The 19,535-nt window shown below is 43.9% G+C and overlaps 1 protein-coding gene across 1 annotated transcript in view; it reads left to right on the plus strand.

Moving 5' to 3' along the window:
- Positions 1 to 19,535, plus strand: part of AKAP13 (A-kinase anchoring protein 13) — a gene marked incomplete at both ends in the record, with an annotated part of 153,309 nt that overhangs the window by 27,999 nt on the left and 105,775 nt on the right. Inside the window, 2 exons of the mRNA XM_082005025.1 lie at positions 79 to 375; positions 11,020 to 11,203. Coding sequence (XP_081861151.1) covers positions 79 to 375; positions 11,020 to 11,203 — 481 coding nt within the window. The remainder of the gene's footprint in view (positions 1 to 78; positions 376 to 11,019; positions 11,204 to 19,535) is intronic.

Consider the following 19,535-nt stretch of genomic DNA (forward strand, 5'->3'; position numbering starts at 1 on the left):
AAAGGAGTTGCTCAGTTGCGTTTCTTCAGTGCATGCAATTGTTCTTTTTTTACCATTTCCCTTGGTTTTATTTCACAGGCCATGACTGCTGTGAGACAGTGAAGGTGGCACTTTGTGCCTCTAGAGAAGGTCATCCTGTTCTGGTTGTGGCAGAAGAGAGTTTCCAGTTTGTCCAGGATGAAGCCTACGATGCTGCACAGTTTCTGGCCACCTGCGCCGGCAACCAGCAGGCGCTGAATTTCACCCGATTCTTGGACCGGTCGAGACCACCTGCCGCTGACGTGGACTTTTTGGATGAGAAAGTGGCTTTGGCATTTCGACACCTGAAACTGCCGCCAGAATGGAACGTGCTGGGAGCGGACCAGTCCCTGACCGGTGAGGACCTCTGGGGCACGTGTGAGATTTGCGGGTGGGGAGAGGTGAAAAGCCTGGAGAAAGGGTTCCCTGCTTTGGGAACCCTCAATGCATCTTTCAAAACACGTGTCAGTCTCTCTGCTTAGAAGTGGGACGTGATGTGCGCCAGCATGTCCCTCCTACGCCTGCGTCCTATGCTTTGCATTTCAGATGTTAAAATGTATAAGACACTAATGTTTTCTCTGTGTCTTCTCTTATGAAGTAGCACAAGCTGTTGTAAATGGTCAGTGTTGTAAAACACACCCCAAAGGGGTATTTTTGGTGTGTGCTTATGCAGTGGTATGTGTATCAGCCTCACACTTCCGAGATTCCCTGAAAGAAACCTGTGTGTAGAAAGTCTGATGCTCCTGGGAATATTATCTTTGTGCTACACAATTGGCACTTTTGGTAAATGTTGATTTTACAGCACATACGCAAAATGACTGTAATGTGTAAAATACATCTAATTTTTCTTGGAGAAGTTGGGGGTCTGTCCCTGTGTCGCATCACTGGTGGTTCAGTGGCTGGGCAAACACAGGCGTTCCCCAAAATAAGCCTGGACAATTTTGCAAATAAAAGAGGGTGAAGATGGGAAAGCCTGACCCTTAACCACAGCAGCGAGGGCTACTGAGGGCTTGTAGTAAACCCCAAGGCTGGCCCAAAGTCTCTGGCGACTACTGAAGCAGAAGTGCCGAGGTGTTCGGGATGCTCTGGCAGATCCATGTCCTTGGAGCTCTGCTTTTTTTTTTTTTTTTTGTCACAGAGAAGCTTAAGGAAACATCTTGAGGGACTGGAGTGCTAGTTCCATTGTGTACAGATTCTTACTGTAAATTTTCAGGGTATTTTGGCAAATAGTTTGATGTAAGGAATGTGGCAACGAGGTATCCCTTATCTTTTATAGGATGCAATGGCGTAAACCCTTGCAGAGGAATGGGATGTGGCTTGCTTGGCGCAGCAGGCTCAGTTCTGTTCGCCACAACAGGGTTTTCTGCAGGAGTTTTTCTTGCTTTATTTCTCCCTGACTTGCTGACTGCTTTTGTAAACGTGAATCCACAGGCAGGCAATTGAAGCAGTGTTAGCAGGCGTTAAAAGATTTGATCATATTTCATGATTTATGAACAGAAATTCAGATGCTGCCAGATGTTGACAAGGAGATGAACGCTTGGTATTTTTTTCCCCTCTGCGTGTAAGACACTGTTTCTTTATGCATTTAAAAAAAATTGTGATAACGCGGACATTTCTGGTTTAAGTGATAAAAATACAAAGTGGTCTGCAGTTAACGAAAACTTTGATTGAAGCTCTGAATTGTTGCTGATTTTCCAGGAGGGCTGAGATCCGGTTTCTCTTTTTGACTTTGATTATTCTTTGGAAAATCAGCGCTTAAGGAAATCGGGCCATAAGATTTACACTGATTTGCTCAGCATAACCTTGTGTGCCTGGAAGTCGTGATCGTGTGGGGCTCTGAATGCTAATGGACCTGCAGAGCATCCATTGCATCCACGGTGAGGAGGGGGAGCTCTGTAGTGCTGAGCTATGTAATGCTGAGTGTTTTGGCATCTTGTGAGGAGGTTTTTGTAGACAAAAGTGTAAGTGAATAAATATAATGGCACTAAATGCAACCTTCAGCCAAGAATATTGGTGCTATAAAATATGTTCCCTTGCAGTGGGTCCTTTCATAAATAACGCAAAAGACACTTTATTGATGTCTTGGTCTGTCTTTCATCTTCTGATCACCTTTTTTGCTAGAGGCAGATTTATCTGGTAACTTCTTTGCAGTGAGATAAGTATACATAGGGAATTTGTGGCAATTTTTGTGATTGTGATGGGAAAGATTTGCATGTGTAATCTGGTCACGAAACTCTGTTTTGCTAGAGCGAGATGGAAGAGATGTCCCTGATTTATGATGGAGCACTAGATTAGAAAAACCTCTGTGGTAAAACATAGCACTCTATACTGGTGCTTATGGGTTAATTTGTGTGTGTGAGCAAGAAAAGCACAGCAAAGATTGAAACTGTGGGAGCATTTGAACAATTAGGCGTATTCTGACCAGTGCCCCTCCAGTGGGACACCCTGTCCTGTGCTGCGTCACTACCTATGAACAGCTATTCCGATTCATATTTCACATTTTGCTAAATGTCAGCACCAGATACTTCAAATAACCTTCTCAAAGGAGAAAATACTGTAGAAATGTGAACAAAAGAAAATGTCAGATCCCTTCTTGAAAGATTTTTAGTGCTGCCTGTAAGCTGGCATGTCTCTGTGGCCTCTTGTGGGATGGAAACAAAACGCTGCTGTTTAGCAAAACCTCTGAACACAGGAGCGAGCCGGGAGCCTCAGCCAGCTCGCCGAGTGCCGAGCTTGATGGCGAACTGCTGTTCAGAGATGGCCGTTGCTGTCAAGCACGTTTAAAAGTTGATTTTCCTAAGGACTGAAGTAGGAGTCGAGCTCAGTTAGGAAGTAATGGCCCTTCTGTGGGCAGAAGCTGGGTAGAAGATCCACCATCAAGCACAACTCTGCTGATTTTTGAGGAGGGGTTGTCTCTGTGTGGAGGCTTCTCCTTGCTTTTGCCTGCACCCAACCCTGACCAGTCTTTGAGCAGAGGGTAGGGAGTTCGTTGCCGTCGCACACCCCAGAGGGCAGAGAAGCTGCTAAAAGTAACACCCAACTCCATCTGCTGAGGCCATTTAACGACTCTTTTGTGTCAGTAGTTTTGTGCAGTGCAAAGTGCGCGGTCAAGGTCCAAACGCGGAGGAGGAGGTGGCACCTGTGCTCCTGGGTGGTTGCATCATTAAAATGATCTTCAGCGGTTTGCATTCATCTGTTGTTATTCCATATGTTATTGCAGCTTTCCCCCTGCCCCCCCCTTTTCTAACACATTAGTAAGTTTGGCTTTTTAGTACGGAAAAGTGCAGGATTCCTGTGGACAAAGCTATGTGAGAATTGTCTACTTGCTTATGTTTTCATTACCAAACCAAGGTCTTCATTCTTTAAGAGTTTGCCATTGCTCAAGATTAAAGGTATTGTACAGTTATATAGCCAAATTGTTAAGAGCATGTTCCTTTCAGCTGTGGGTTAGAAATACCTCCAAGATTATTTAAAACTGCTGGAGGACATTTGCAAACGTTCTAGTGCCCTATATATATTTTTATTTATTTGTATGTAACCTACTTAAGTTGGCTGTTAACATTCAACATAGAAGTTTGTTCAGCTTCAGTAATCCTGGTAATCTTGATCTCTTTCACAGTCTTTACATTTATTCCTTCGTTATCTCTTTAGACAACATTTTCATTAAAACAAATTGAAAACAAAATGAACATTTCTTCCTGAATTGTCATTAGTGCGTTTTCAAAACCCCACTATATTCATTTGCTTATTTTTCATTGGTCTGGAACAGCGAAAGGTTTTATTGCATAAAAAGAAACTGTCCAAAGATTAAATGCATTGATTAATCTAATTCCCACAGTAATATTATTTTAAGGATTTGGTTGACTTGCTCAAATCAAATATTTATTAATTTATATTACTCTGGTAGGATGTGAAAGACTAAAGTTGTGATCACAAGTTCTTACTTCTTCACCCAAAATCCACTGAAAAAAAAGTGGATTTGTTTGGACCTCAGCAAGCCTTGAATGAACCCTTTGTGCCAAATTTAACACCAGACTATGTTTTTGTGGGATTGGGGCTTCGATGACGAGCTTTTTGTTTAGCAGCCAGCGGTGTGGAGCATGGTACCCAGCTTGGTCTTACCACTGACAGTAATGCTCATGCAATGGAGAGCAGTGGTTGGACATCATGAATCCCTGATGGGAAAAGAGAGTTCAGAAAACAGAATCCTCTCTCTTAAACCATTTATCAGTGGTCTCGTCTCAGTTTTTCCTTCTTGCTTTTCTGTGGAAAGGTGATACTCTTGCACAAATTTCTTATTTCTAATTCTTTGCCCTTCTTATTTGATCCTGATTTGACTTTAATAAGGTATCTAGGAAACAATTTCTTTATGGAATATTTTCCCCCTTAATACATACATAAAAGCTATTCTCTCAAGCCTTTCCTCATGACAGCTGCTCTCAAAAGGTATACTTAGGTTTCAGGGTGTTTTGATCAGCATTATATTCCTGTAGAGAAGTAGCACAGTTGGCCAACACCTGTGGAGCTGACTGGAAAGCAGAGAAGGGACCTGTGGTGTTTTGGTTCTTTTTCCAGTAACGGTGGCCATGGTTTTGCTGTGTGGTTTGATGTTGTGCATCTGACGTCCAAGTTGCATTCCCGCTCTCCCATCTCTCTTATTTTTCTCCTTCTCCCTGAACCCACCTGCTGGGCAGGACACTTGAGGTGCAGCCACCTACTTGCTTTTTGTAGAAGACCTCAGGGGACAAGTCTTAGCTTTTAATCCTTAGATTAGAGAAAAGGACCCCAGAAAGACTTGCATTAAGTATCTGTTTACCCACAGATACAAAATATTTTACAGACGTCCCCGGTAATGGGACTTCGGGAGAGTAGAGTGTCTTCCGGACCCCACTTGGTGCCATGCTAGCAGAGCTGGGGGTAGGAGCACCAAGGTTTCCTGGCTTTGGAGGTCCTTGGGCTCCATCCTCCCTTGCTGCGGCAGGCAGGAGGTACTCAGCCGTTTGGTTAGAGGAACCGGATGGCAAAAGCAAGCCCGGCACGTGCCGAGGCCGAAGGAGACGGAGGAGGCGGCAGCGCTGCGCACGGCGCCGTGGTCCCGCTCCGCTGGCGCGGCAGCGTGTCTGCGCGTTGCAGGCGCGGGGCCCGCGCATGGGTGGGGAAAGGCTTTGCGCCGCAGGGAGAGAGTGTGTCTGCACCCCCTTGGGGACGCGTGTCCTGACCTCCCCGCCGCACGGCTGCAGTCCGTGCCGCGTCTGGGACAGCTGTGTCCCGAGGCCCGCGCTCGCCTCCGGCCGCGGGCTGTCCCCCGGCAGCGAGGGGTTCCGGGGCGTCGCTCCGAATTACCCGTCAACCTGTGCGAGCTCCAGCGGCGTCCGCAGTTTCAGAATACCCGTAATTAAGGATTACTCTTGTTGCCGTGGCATTCCAAACAGAGCGTTACTTCCAGCTGCCGTGTGGTCGTGCCCATCTTAATTATTACAAGTACGCTGCAACTTTCTGAAGAACATAGTTGTTAACTGTCAAAAGTGGGTTATTTACTGTTCTCAGTGGCATTTAAAGGTGGCTGTTTAAATGGAACAGATAGTTACACTTTATATCTAGAAATCAAAATTTAATACATAATCTGAGGACACGTGGAATGTAAATACAGAGCTGTGATTCTCTATTTTAAATGACTGAAGAGAAAATAAGCTAACTAGAAACCCGGAACAGAATGTTTGGAAGTATGAGTAATGATTATGGCTTGGTTTTGTTGCAGGAAAAAAAAAATTAGGGAGGATCCGAGGCTCAGGTATGAAAAGCTTGGAGAGCTTAATCCTTGAGTTAACTATCAGTAGAAAACGGGTCACTTTCAAAATCTCTTTTAAGTAATACACGGACAAAACCTTGAGTCTTTCCTTTTTGCTCCCTGAAAGCGAGCGGTGGAACTCAGGTCTGTGGTTACGGCTTCAATGGCGCGAGCTTCCCGGGATGGTGCTCCCAGGAGCCGGTTAAGGCTGGCGGCGGGTGCAGGGATCCACCGCGGTACGGAGCCGTTCCCCCAGAGCGGGGCACGGAGAAGCAGCCCCTCTGATCAGCTGCGAGCCCGGCAGGTAACAGGGAGCCCATCTCGTTAGGTAAAACACTTAACAGCTCCTTAACCATAGGAGCGCGGTTACTGGCGTCTTGAGTATGTACAGCTTCCCGGAAACGCTGCGGAATAAGCGTCCGCGCGCAGTAAGCGCGGCTTGAGAAATGAAACCCGTGAGCTCGCTAGGTAGGAGGTGGGTAGAAAGGGAAAAGCTTTGCCCGGGCTTGAAGTAGTCTGAATGCGTTTGGGTGACGAGTTTAATCACTTTACGTACAAAACCAGTAGGATTTCAGTGTAAAGCGCGACGTGAGTGCCACTGTGATTAGAGATCATTAATTAGTTGTTTTGTGGTTTTTTTTTTTACAGAAAGGGAGAATGTCTGAAGAGAGATAGTAGCCAAAAGTCAACTTACTTTAAAGAAAAAAGCAAAAAGCCTAAAAAAACATTTAAAAGCTTTCAGAAATAGTTAGAAGGAAATTTGATTATTAGGAGCTAACATTTTTTCCATGGGAGGATGTTAAAGACAAGTAGCTGATGATGTTTTTCAGACGTAAAGCTTTAATCTGTTCATCAGCTGCACTTTTTTATAGTTTCTCGTTGAACTCCTTCAGTGTAATAGTTACAGGTATTCTTTTCAGTGTGCTTCATGTCCTTTCCAATCTGCTGCTCACCACCTTCTCTGCCCTCTGATAAAGGACTGTGTGCTCTTGGCACAGAAAGATCATGTTGATTTAAACCATAAAGTGGTCTGTTCAGCTATAGTCCTTCATAAGATGTAAAAAATATTTTCCATACCTAAATTTAATGCCCTCTGCAGTGAAAAATGGGAAGCAGAAAATAATGCTTGTTTAGGCAGTGTCTGAAATGTGCTGCTCGGTACTCGGATGTACCGCTCAGCCTGTGGCTGAGAAATCATTGGCATGAGAAAGTTTCTTTTCCCTTTGATATTAATGGGAATGGGGACATTAAGATCCTTTGGTGTGCTTTGAAAAAAATCTTGTTTATAAGATTAAAAAAGAATTACCGACACATCTTTTTATTAACTGAACTCGAAACTCCAAACACAGCGCCTTTGCCTTGACCTTTCTTCAGTACTGTTGTCTGCTGGAGCCTTCCTCTAGGACCTCAGCATTAAGTTAACCAGCTTGTTGCTGGTTTTTGCTCCCTGTGTTTCTCAAGGATTGATCTGAGCAGTGAGAACACTTCCAGGAGAAAACAAGATTTTGAGGCCAGATTTGATGGTAGATTTCAAAATTGCCAAGTATATGTGATTTTGGGTGAGAACCGAGTGAAAGTCACCATCACAGGAAGACTAGCAAGAGATGCTAGGCAGTCCATGGCTCTCTGTTCCTTGATGAGATGTCTCAGGGCACAGGAGATAAACTAAAAAGCGGTTAGGTGAGGGTTACTCTATATAAAGAGCAATTTTTAAAAAGGAACAGTATTTTTTTTTCTGTTACTTAATCAGGATTAAAATGGAAATTTTTACTTAAAGAATGGTTTGTGTGTTCTTGGATGTGTCATACCCAAACTTTTTTTTCTTCAATGCTTATTTGTTTTGTGCTAATAGCACCTTAAACCTTAATCCTTTACCATTAGCAAAGTACATTTGACAGTCTTCCCTGGAAATTTTGTCCTTAGTTACCCAGATAAAGTCTCCTTTTGTGTGTCACAGCTGCAAAAAAATACATAATGTACCTAAAGTCTTATGTTTTGCCAGCTGGATTAGAGTGCCATGCCATTATGGGACAATAATCATATGTTTCAACTCTTGCCTATTACTGGGAAACGAGAAAGGAACAAAACAACCTTGGTCTTTCCAGTATCATGTGTGTTGCATTTCCACAGTTTCCTAATTACAAGAAGCTTTTTGTTGAGATTCAGAGGACAGCCGTTTTAAGATGAGGAGCTCATGCTTGATATGTGGTAGGAGAAGGAGCTCTGGCTATTGCATGTTAAAGCTTTCGTTATTCTTCCATGCTTCAGATGGGCATTTTGCACCATGACGAGACTTTGAAATCATTGACTGAATTTCCAACATTTTGTGCTACAAGCTTCATCCCTTCAAAGGTAGGAAAGCTGGAGGGATCCCCTCTCCATCCAGCAACACTCCTGTACTTGATGCAGGCCAGCTCTCGTCTTCTTTTGAGTGACACCATACACCAACAGATGTATTTTTCATCACATACTAGTAGTTAATCCAGCCCACAGATGGCATACGCCTTTTAAGTGTAGCCGTGCAAGTTTTGCACACTCCAAAACCTTCTAAAGCCGTCGCCTGGGGCCCCTGCAGTTGTTGTATGTACGGTACTTTGTCTCTTTGCTGCCATCATCTGTGCCCATCTGTTAGGATGGCCTCATGCCAGTTTATATTTTAGGCAGATCTTTCCAAATAGGCCTGGATAGTGAGTTTGTATGTTTAATATGCTCTGGATGGCAATACGCCATGTCTTCTTGTGCAGATCTTCTGTGCACGTTGTCGTTGCTCAAAGGCATTGGGGCAGAGCCACATTCAGTTCAGTTGCATTTGTAGACATGTAGACCTCTATCCAAACACTGTGACTACTGTGTCCACTAATTTGATGATAAAGAAGATTGGTTTAAAAGAATGGGAAAAAGGTGGGATTTTCAGAAGTTCTAGTCCTATGAGCAGGTTACATCAGATGGGCATTTGGGGCAATTGGGAGGGGGCATTTGATCTATGGAGATAGAGAAAGAGAGGGTGGCACCCAGTTGGGTCAGGGACAGGATGAGTACTTGCCTGCATCTTGCAAAACTTGCCATTGGTATGTGTGTTTATTGGTGAACTATGAGTTGGTGAGTAGAAGATGGTTCTACCTAACTGTAAGGCTCTGAGCTAAAGGAGGAGGAAGCATGTTGGTCCAGGGACCTGTGCTTATGCTTTGCAGATCTACGCTGCTCAGTTTTGGTGTAAGGCTGTCCATTTTAGTTAGGAAGATGATTTTTCCTTTCAACAAAGCAGCTAGAACTGGAGATCCTGTGCTAGAACAGATGTGGTCAGACCAGTGGGACACATTCTTTATTTGGACAGCAGTCGTTTGCTCTAACAGAAAAGCTTTTGTGCCTCCTACATCGCAGTAGGAAGAGCTACACTGCTTTAGTTACGCTAGCTGACTCTACCAGTGTGTTAGTACAGGTAATGTAGGGCTATTGTGCAAGTGCTAGTTCATTGAGTAAAACCTTGGGCATCTGTTTTCACTCTGGGTAAGTCCCACATGTATCAACACTTTCTCCTTTTTGCAACCTCATCAGTAGCCTTTCCTTTATGTCTGTCTATATGGTGTATTATTTTTCATTGCTCTTTAAGTCCAAGACTGTAACAACCATGGATTAACTACCTTGTTGCATTGTTTATTTCTAAAGCATTACACTCCGTAGCACTTAACCCCAAAATCCTTGTCATTACTCTCCCACAGGCTGAGAATTTGTCTTTGAGGGAGCTCAGCTATTCCCTTTTTCTCTGATCAGCTGGAACCTCCATTCAGACATGCTCATGTATTCAGGACAGCATGGTTTTGCTTTACGGTAATCAAGAGGAGGTTAGGGGGGAAGGATTGGTTTGTAGCCCAGAAACTTAATTTGGAGTCATTCGGAAGAGAGACGGTGCCAGAAAGCTTTTGGTTCTTGAATACAGAATAATTCTTCAGGAATTGATCCAAAATGTTGGGAAAAATTGTGTCAGGCAGGGGAGAACTCCCAATTTTTGCTTTGTTTTTCACTGAAGGTCTTAATAGTGTCCCTTAAGAAATCAAGTAAGCAAGAAAAACAACAGAACTTTGAAGAAGTGATTTCTCTTGGGGCATACTTCTTGAAGAAAAAATACTTAATTAAATCCTAAAGCCATTAAGCACTTGCATTTTTAAACCTGCTGTATAGGTTTGGCTGGCAACCAAAGTAATAATCCAGTAAATCATCGCTGTGATATTAAAGCTAGTATACTAAGTGTGCTCATTGATAGGGTTTACTGAGACCCAGTCAGTGCGCTTTTGTTGTTGTTGTTGCTGCCAGTCAACACTGAAATCTTTTGTTAATTAAAAGAACAAATTTTTATTTCTTGAAGTTTTTTTAGCCCAAATGCTTTTGCCCTTCATACAGAAGTAAAGGCTTTGATCTGCAAATACTGTGTTTCAGCAGTGCGTCTGGAGCTCATTTCTGGTTGAAGCTTTTCAGAGCATCGTTCTAGGGCTGCAGCTTTTAGAGTAGGGGGATATTTTTATGAGATGAAAGCTTAGGCTCAAGAGTGACTTTTACCAGACTAGAAGGTCATGGTTATTAAACATAAAAAGCAGCAGCGGAGATTGCTAGTTTATAAATGCTGCTACTCAGAATGATAGAGCTACTTTATAAAGCTGAGAAAAGCTGGTCTGAGGCATAATCAAATCAGGAAAGCAAAATCCTCACTTTTTTTGTCTGTTCTCTTTTATAACCACTTTAGATTTGTGCTTCAGATGTAATTGATGTTTTTTCACTCCCTGGGACAAATCAGTGTCCCATTAAATAACAAAACTTGTCTGTTCCCAAAACCTGGTCCTGAGTGTGTGAGGAGAAGGCTTGGACATCTAGAAAAACCCACCTGACCATGCTAGGTTCTGCTGCATTTGGTGATTGCTGTGGCTCTTTATAAAATGGTGTTTTTTTCACATTGACTTCTTTGGTCAGTCTCACCCTGAGAGGTCCTGAGCGCTTCCAGTCCCACCATAGCGTGTCCCTCGCTTTAAAGTACTGGTCTCTCCGGGATATTGGCAGCCAGCGTGTTTTTCCAGGTGCTGCAGGTTCCTTGGCTGTTGGGCTGTCAGCTCCATGCCAGCCATTGTGAGTGGTGTGGCTGGGAGGTGGGGATGTGGCATTCACCTAACCCGCAGCCTACAATATTCCCATTTTTATTTTTGTTCAACCTTCTTTCTTCCCAGAGAACATCCCTCGCGAAACACTGATGCATTTTGCGGTGAGGCTGGGTCTGCTGCGGCTGACGTGGTTCCTGCTCCAGCAGCCGGGTGGAAGAGGAGCTCTCAGCATCCACAACAACGAAGGGGCAACGCCTGTGAGCTTGGCCTTGGAGAGGGGCTACCAGAAGCTGCACCAGCTTTTGACCGAGTAAGGATGGTTTGATGGTTCCTCTGCTAGTTTTCCGTTCTGTATCATGCTTGCCTCTGCTGTACGCTGTCACTCAATAGCGTCTACCCTTAAAGGCAATTTTTGTACAATTTTCCTTTTACCTTTTTTGCTAGCAACAATGAGGGCAAGTTCTTAGTGTTTAGGGGAAACGCAATAATACTGTTCTGTTCTCCTTTTCTGTTGCACAGTGTTCTGCTTCCAGCTGTCTCTTAAAGCCCAAAATGAGTCACTGTAATATCAACTAATTAAGACAAACCTTATGCAAATACAAGTGAAAAAGCTTTTCTTCGAACAAGCACAGCTGCCCAAAAGAGGGGAGCTAGCAGGCTTCGTGGTGGTGGTTGACTCTTGTGTTCTTACTTTGTAGATTTGGAGGTTTTTGGTTAAATGCAATAATTATAATTACATTGAAACAAGGCAGCATCTTGTAGAGGATAGGTATTTCACCAGTATAGGTAAAATATGTAGGTAAGAATGCAAGTATTTGACAGCAGAAGCTGTTCTCTTCTGAGTGGTCATGAGAAGCAGACAGATCTTACTCCTGGAGAGTAACTATTCGCATGAGCATTTACTGCAGTGTTTTACAAGGAGTCCTTCAGAAGACGTCAAGTTATTTTTGAATAGCAAATGTTTGGAGATCTAGCTTTAAAAGCTGAGGGTAATAAAGACAGAGCGCTTCAAAAAGTCCCGAGGGGGCTATTTGTAAAGGAGAAAAGATTTGGTCTGCATGTGTGTTTTTCTGATGCCTGGTTCTCTTAAGCTTTGTTATTAACTTTGTTTTTCTGAATTGAATTTTCAGATACTTGGGGTTTACGTTGAGTGATCCCATGTCACGTTTAGAAGTCTGCTCTGTTGCCCACATTATCATGCAACATTCCTCTGTTACAAATTGTATGTTATTCTGCTTTCTCTAGTTGTTGGGCAGAGTGTTAGAGGGCAAAAAATATGATCGGTGTTGCTGGAGTGATTGCATTTAAGTTTCATCTTTAACAATTCGGCCAACCACATACAAAGTGAGGATGGGGGAGAAAGGTGCAGGGTGCAACAGGAGCTAAACTCTAATCTTCTCTTCTGCTACCCTTGGCTGGGGTTAATACAGAGATGATGACACTGACACTTTTTTCTCCATTGAGTTCAACAGTCACACTGTGAAAACACTCTTGCAGGCTATCTTGTAAAGTTGGAATGTGCAAATTCATCCCGTAACTGCAGCAAAGCTCTTCAAGGTGAGACTAACCATGTTAACAGGCTTTGCATACTGTCAAAGAGCTTAAGTTGGACAAAACTTGAATATAGAGCTCCCAGCAAATATTGCAATCTGAATATGAGTAGAGCTGGTAATTTAAAAAGAAATGGGAAGTAAACAAAACTATTACAACAGCTATTTATGTATTTGGTGGAGTATTTCACAAGTGGTTCCAGTACTGGAATGGCAATTCTTACTCAGTGGAAAGAAAAAAAAGAGTGCTTGAGTTACGTGGCATTGCCCTGTGCCATTCCCTGTAATGAATGCTGCTGGTGTAATCCAAGGGATTTCTCCGATGACCTTTACGGTTCTTCGTTGACAATAAGACACTAACAACTTCAGTAACGTTACCATCAAGATCGCTGATCCTCCTCCTCTTAGTATATCCTTAAACTGTTCATTACGGTTAGTTTTCCTCATGAACTGCTGGGTGGAAATATAATGTATAAACATCCAACAGCCATGCCACATACCCCATGACTCTGAACACCCTGCTATCTCCATGAAGCCCTGCAAAGAGAAATCTGTGGATGCTGGAAGTCGTGGACTCCTTTTTCAACGGGTGGGATGCCGGTGAAGCACCGCGCTATGGGCTGGGGGCTGGCCGGAGCGGTGGGAGCACCGTGTGACGTGGGGACCGCCATGGCCCTTCCCCACGGGAGAGTGGTGGCTGCAAAATGGGCACATCCTGATTTCCCAGCAGAGATTTTTGTTTTGCTTAGCACTTCTGCAATGAGATGGGATCGAGGCTTGAAACTCCCTGTCGAGAGGAGAAATATTGAGTTTCAAAATATAGAAAAGCAGCCAAATTCCATGAAGAGAGTATATATCACTTATGTCCTGTCAAAACACAATGGATACTGTACAACCTCTTTTCTGCGCTCTGCTTGTGCGCACGCTGTATAATCCATGCACACAAATTTGGCATGCAGTTTGTACCACTCAGCAAAATACAGAGGAGCAACGCATGTTAGCAAGAGCCCGTACAAAGGAGTCATTATTTTTACAAGTAATTAAACTGCACTTCGCCAAATAAATGAATGCAGTGTGTTTTGTGATGCATTATCCTTGGGGGGATTTTATTGTTCACTTGCTTGCTAATTTGCAGGACACTGCATTTTACAATGATTCTCCCAGCCAGCATTGGGAAGGGGTGAAGTTTTGCTGTAATTAGGATACAATCATTAAAAAGCGGACACAAAACCTTCTCCGTTGTTGCAGTTTTGCCGCAGTTCGGCTGCAAAGCAGCTTGATTCAGCTGCAGTGTAAGTATTTTTCTCAAAAACTGATTGCACTGGTGACATTTTGAATTTCTGTTTATCAGATGCGCGTTCCCTTTTCAGCTGTTGTAGTTCTTCATGTAAAAAAAAAAAAAAAAAAGATGCTTCCAATTTAAATTTTGTAACCCTTGAAGTATTCCTTTCTGTAGTCTCGAGCTCGTGCGCTGACTCTTGCATCCCCTGGCAGAAGGTGCATGTGCCGCTTCTTGCAAGACCGAACGGAGGAGCTGCAGTAGAGCACATGTGGGTCACCAGAGACGGAGAGCAGGATCCCCATAGCAGTGTTTATTCACCAGTCGTGTATCATTCCCGAGGGTGCCTGTTTTATCTTCGAGATTTTATCTTTGAGATTTTCTTCACCGAGAGAGTGGTCAAGCATTGGAACAGGCTGCCCAGGGAGGTGGTGGAGTCACCATCTCTGGAAGTGTTCAAAAAACGTGTGGATGTGGCGCTTCGGGACATGATTTAGGGGGCATGGTGGCATTGGGTTAACGGTTGGACTTGATGATCTTGAAGGTCCTTTCCAACCTTAGCGGTTCTGTGATTAAAATAGCACAGTAGAAATTGTCCTGAGGTGCAAATGGAATAGGACAGTGCATGGGGGCCAAAGTTTTTAAGGCGGGGGGGAAAGCTACAGGGATTTTCTCTAGGAACATTTGTGTTTGCTTGCTAGGTTAACAGTTTGGTGGTTTTTTTGTACAAATTTCAATACAATTTAAATAAATGATCTTTACTTGCAGTAAAAAGCTTTGGAAACTAGGCAGGTTGCAGAGCCCTCTCTGAGTTTCAACAATTCTGAGTCTGGTCGGAGTGAATTCCAAAGCGAGGGGTCCGTCCTTGAAGCCCGTTCCTGCCCGGTGCCTCGGCCGGGCAGCGCCGGCTGCTCCGCTCGCTGGGGAAGGGCTGGCCCCGACGAGGCAGCGCAGTTTATCAAACGGGGGTAGACGGCTCCGCGTGAGTAACTTGGCCTCTGCGGTAGGACAGCTGCCGCTTGCAGTAGTTGTTTTCAAGCGCAGTTTGGTGTAGTAACATAATCTGCCTGCCAGCTCCATGTTCTTCGGTGCTCTGTAAGGCAGGCGAGGAAAATGGCTCCAAGAAACAGCGAGCGTGCAGAATTTCAGAGAAGTCGGAAGTGCCCTTTTGTAAAACATACAAACGCTGATTTTATTTCTGATTTCACTTCTGCAGAACAGAGTTCTGTCTAGTAAACCCAAAGTATTGGGTTTTTTCCATGAAGCCAGATGCCTGTAGTTCCTTCACAGCTGAGAGTGATTTATGCCCCCCTGAAAAAGGGGACTAAGACAAAAGTAAAGCCCATTAAAAAAACTCCTTCGTTTTTCTAATCCCTGCAAAGGACAAGTTTCAGAGTTGTAATAGTCGCTGAGTTCTTTCATATAAGTTTTGCATTTGCTGGTTTTTCTGCTTGCTTATTGCTACAAAGCACTCTGCACAGCTCTGGGATTGCTCTTCCTTCAAATCTCCTGGTAACAGCCAGGTGGCTCAGTATGTGAAACTGTAAGTCAGTACAAGTCTGTATCTCCAAAATTAAACTGATTTAATTAACATACATGAGGAATAACTCACTGGTAGCAGAAGGGTTTTATGAACGTTTTGCAATCCGTGATTATCGCTTGCTATTGTTCTGATTTTACGTAAGTAATTGGTGAAGTCTGTGCTGTAATCTCCGTGGTGCCTCTCGGATGAGGAAGCTTTTTCAGTAACTTTACTTTTATAATTGAATACACTTTTCTGAGGCGGAGCTGCAAGAGGATTTGCCTGGTACCTCATTTCTTTGCACCCCAATTTAGCAAGTCCTTTAACCATGGGTTTAATTTCAGCAGCATCCTGTTCACATTCAGCAGAGAGTTTAACTGTGGTCTTAAAATTATGGTCTAAAAGTGTGGCCAAATCGGAATGAGAGTTAAAGACAACATTTTTCATTGACTTTTAGTGTTAGGTTCTTCCATTGAATTCAATCTTGCATAGGCGTGGGGCTGCCTGTGGTGCAGATGCTTTCCAAAATCACTCGTTTCCTGGGGCTGGAAGCATTGCCGACTGCTACGACCTCAGTGCCAGATTGTGGCAGCCGTAGGTAAATAGGGTGCTTATGGCCCTGAGAATGTATGGGCTGAACCCCCCTTTCCTGTTCGCACCCTTGCCGACATTACGAGCCGGGAACTAAGTGTGCACAGCTCCAACTATCCCCTTGGTTACCCCAGTGCTCCCAGTATGTATTTGGAGCACGATCAGGACATGGCTGGGGACATGCAGGTGGCCAGAAGGTTGCTACCACACTGGCAGGCGATGCTATTTTATTTCTGGCTAAGCAGAATCAATGGCTGAAGAGTTTATTGAACTAATGCTCATGAGAGGTGTGTGTGTTAAAGGGATGCTGATTAGCTCATGGGAGGAGCAGTGATCCGACGGTGTGGTTTTGTGGCTGCGTATTGCTGAATTTTAAGATTACCGCTTGAAAGACTGTTGTTGAAGTGGTTGATCATCATGATTAGAAAGATGCTGAGGTGCTGTGGGTTTCTTCTGGCCACAGCAGAGGAGCAGACTGGGAGCTGGGGGGACAGGGGAACCAGGTGTGAACATGATGGAACAGGAAGAGTTTGTGTTTCTCTCTTTCCACCTACTCACCCGCTGCATGCTCCAGCTTTTATTGGTTTCCTAGTGTGTTCCCACATCCCTGTGAAGACTTGTATTTTCATTTGTTGGCTCCCTCCTCTCCTTTGTTTTCTATGTATCCACCTCTGAATACCGAAGAGAGGGAAGTGGCTTTGTCCGTATGGTAGAAACAGCTTTTCGCTGTCTCTAATATCCTGCTTAGAAATTGGAAGTCCTGGGAGATGATATTCATGTAAACAAGCCTGTGAGGAGGAGAAAGAAGAGGAGATTTGGGAAGATGTGGTAAGATATGAGAAGAAAATGGTTCCCCTCCCCCAGCAGTCTTGATCTGGAGGTGATCCCAAGAATTACAGGGGCCATAAGCCCCTATACTATGCCTCGTGTGGTTGGTAAGTGGTTGTGTTAGGCCAGCTCCATTTTGGGATAAATTTGGAAGATAAGTGATTTCCCAGAACTGCAGGGTTTTTGGCTTCAGGCATGGGTCAGCTGGATACCCAGTTAGGACACTTGTATTTAGTCTCTGGAGCAGATCTGCTAGAAGTCGTGACATTTGTAGTGGAGATTGAAGTTTGAACAGATTATTGTAGAAGACTTTGAAACTGCTGTGTCAGAGGCCGCCAAAGCGATGGCTTCATCTACGGGTTGTGTTATAGAGTCTGTGGTCACGCTCGCTTGCAGCATGCAGAGGTGTTCTGCAGAGACAAGTCTTCTTCCATATCTTGCCCTGATCTAAGATGCTGTTTTTAGCTGTAAAGAAAACATTGCTTGATGGAGTAGTCTCCATGACTGTGCTTTTGTGTTTAAGCTGCAACAGTTGGCATCTGGTTTTGCTCTGAGTGCATTTCATAATTCACCTTAAATTTCTTTTGTTTACTGACGTGCCTCCAAGTTGACCTTGAGTTCTGTGTTGGACCTATGGTTCCAATCCCAAGCAGGGATGTGGATCTTTCTTGTTAGATAAGACTATGAAAATAAAACAAAAGGAAAAGTGGATTTAATAACAGACAGTTATTCCTATGGAATGCACATCGTACTTCTTGGCAAATATAGTTGATGGCAGTTTGTAGCTGTATATTTTATTTTTTGATGCGTAATTAACATTGAGGCTTAAGAAATGCTTGGGTTTAGGAGCACAAATCCTTTGTGGTAGGAAATACTGGACGTGCTCTGTTAGGATGTGTGTGTCTGCAAACAGCTGCTGAAGGCCTAAGCTGGCTTTTCTCTCTTGTATGATTTCCTACTATATAGTGTGTTGATCAATGGACTGAGAAGTTAACATTAAATATTTTGAATCCAATTGTTAAATATTTAATCTGATATTGAAGGGTAGGTTATGCAATCCTGACTTCAGTGTCCGAACCCACTGCAGTTCATGTTTGGGCGAAGCACTGTAAGGGATTAGCCATCACTTGTACATCAGATGAACTTTTAACTCTTTCCTTCAACATCAAAAGCATTCAAATTAGAGAGTGATCTATAAAGTTTTCTGATACAAGAAATATTTTTTTCCTGCTTTCCTGGGGCATTTGGAATGCTTGGAAACGCCTCAAGTATGAATGCTGTGTTTGTTAAATATCTTTTCAAATTTACGAACGGTTGATTTGTTTTAACCCATTCTGGCACATACTAGTTGCACGTGTTTTCCGAGACTCGTGTACAATGCATATTGGCGGTCACAGAAACAAGTGGGAGCAAGAAAGTGTTTGTGTGCACTAGCATTTTGTGCATCGCTAAAGATTGTGGGTGCAAAGTTGGTCATACGTGTACAAAGCCTCTATTACCCCAACGCTTCCGCTAACAGTGTTGAAGTTCTGTTTTGTCAGATTTCTAAGATGTCTTGGTTTTAGATGCTGCTGACTGCATTAAGTCTGGGTGCTGGGTTTTCACAGGAGGGGTTGTCGACTTGATTTAAATTGCTTGTGCTACGGACGTGTTGTGCAATTGCCACCAAGTCCAGCATCCTGTCCCAGTAGGCACTGTTCCTTGTTTATCCCAGATCAGTCTGTCTGATCTAGTAGTTTCAGTGTGATATTATAACAACGGTAATAATTCAGAATTTGAATAAAGATGTAAAATTAAAATTCAGTTTAGTTTAGTTTTTATTTACCTTACAGATAAGAGCATCTAAATTCTAGCATTTCCTCCTAGCTTTTCACTGCAGCCATATACTAGGGCCTTTGTTTAACTTAAGAAGAAAAAAAAAAAAAGTGGTGTGTTTTGGTTTTTTTTTTTTCTTTCTTTATCACATTAATCTAGGGGCTGATGCTTTCAGAATAAACCCACAGCTGTTGTCAGGCTTGCAGTAAGATCATAAGAGCTGGCAATGCTACTGAATTTGTTTTGTTTCAGCCAAAGTTCAGCTCAGAAATGTGGAGGGGATATCCCCAGGAAATAACACCTTGAGTTCCCACACTGCCTTCCTTGCCCATTTGTAAATCTGTGGGATAAATCTTCCTAACACGAGGTTCTGCTTAAGCCACTAAGGCTTTTTTGTTCCTCTTCTGATCTCTTCCCCCTTCTCTTCCTCTCCCCTCCGTTCAAAACCTGTTATCTCTGTACCGGAAAACACGCCTGCCGGGAGCACCAGCACCACCAAATTTCAAACCCTTGTCACCAAGCACCGTTTCTGCAGCTTTTGAAGACAGGCGGAGCTTTTACTCTGGCTTTTTGTTCTCCCTTTCTCACTTATCTTCCCTCTTCTTAAAAATCTCTTGCCCGTATCTGCAGGAAGCCGGGAGCCGTGCCGTGTGGGTGCAGGCTTTCCTTTCCCTCTTTCCGCCGCTCGCTGGCTCGGGGCCGTCCTAGCTGCTCCCCTGCGAGGGGAGAAGGGACTCAGCACAGGAGTACGGTCCCGCTCCTCCTTCGCCAGTGACGAGTCTGCTTGGGCGATGCTGGGGGGTTTAAAAAGCACTGCCTATCGTCGTGGTTTATGTGCCACATGGGCGGGTGGAGATGCTGAGGTTTAAGCCATCTGATCAGCTCCTGGATTGAGCAGGGCATGGCCTGAGAACGTTTTGGAGGCTTGTTTGCTTCTCCTCTCACCCCGTTTGGGGTTGGAATCCTTCTTTGAGCCACCTTTCTGTGGACGAAGGGCCAGCTGGTAAGTCTGTCCTTTCCTGAAGACAGCAATTTCCCTTCTGGGTTTACATCCATG

Source organism: Phaethon aethereus (assembly GCF_964289735.1).
Source record: "Phaethon aethereus genome assembly, chromosome: 12".
NCBI lineage: Eukaryota > Metazoa > Chordata > Aves > Phaethontiformes > Phaethontidae > Phaethon > Phaethon aethereus.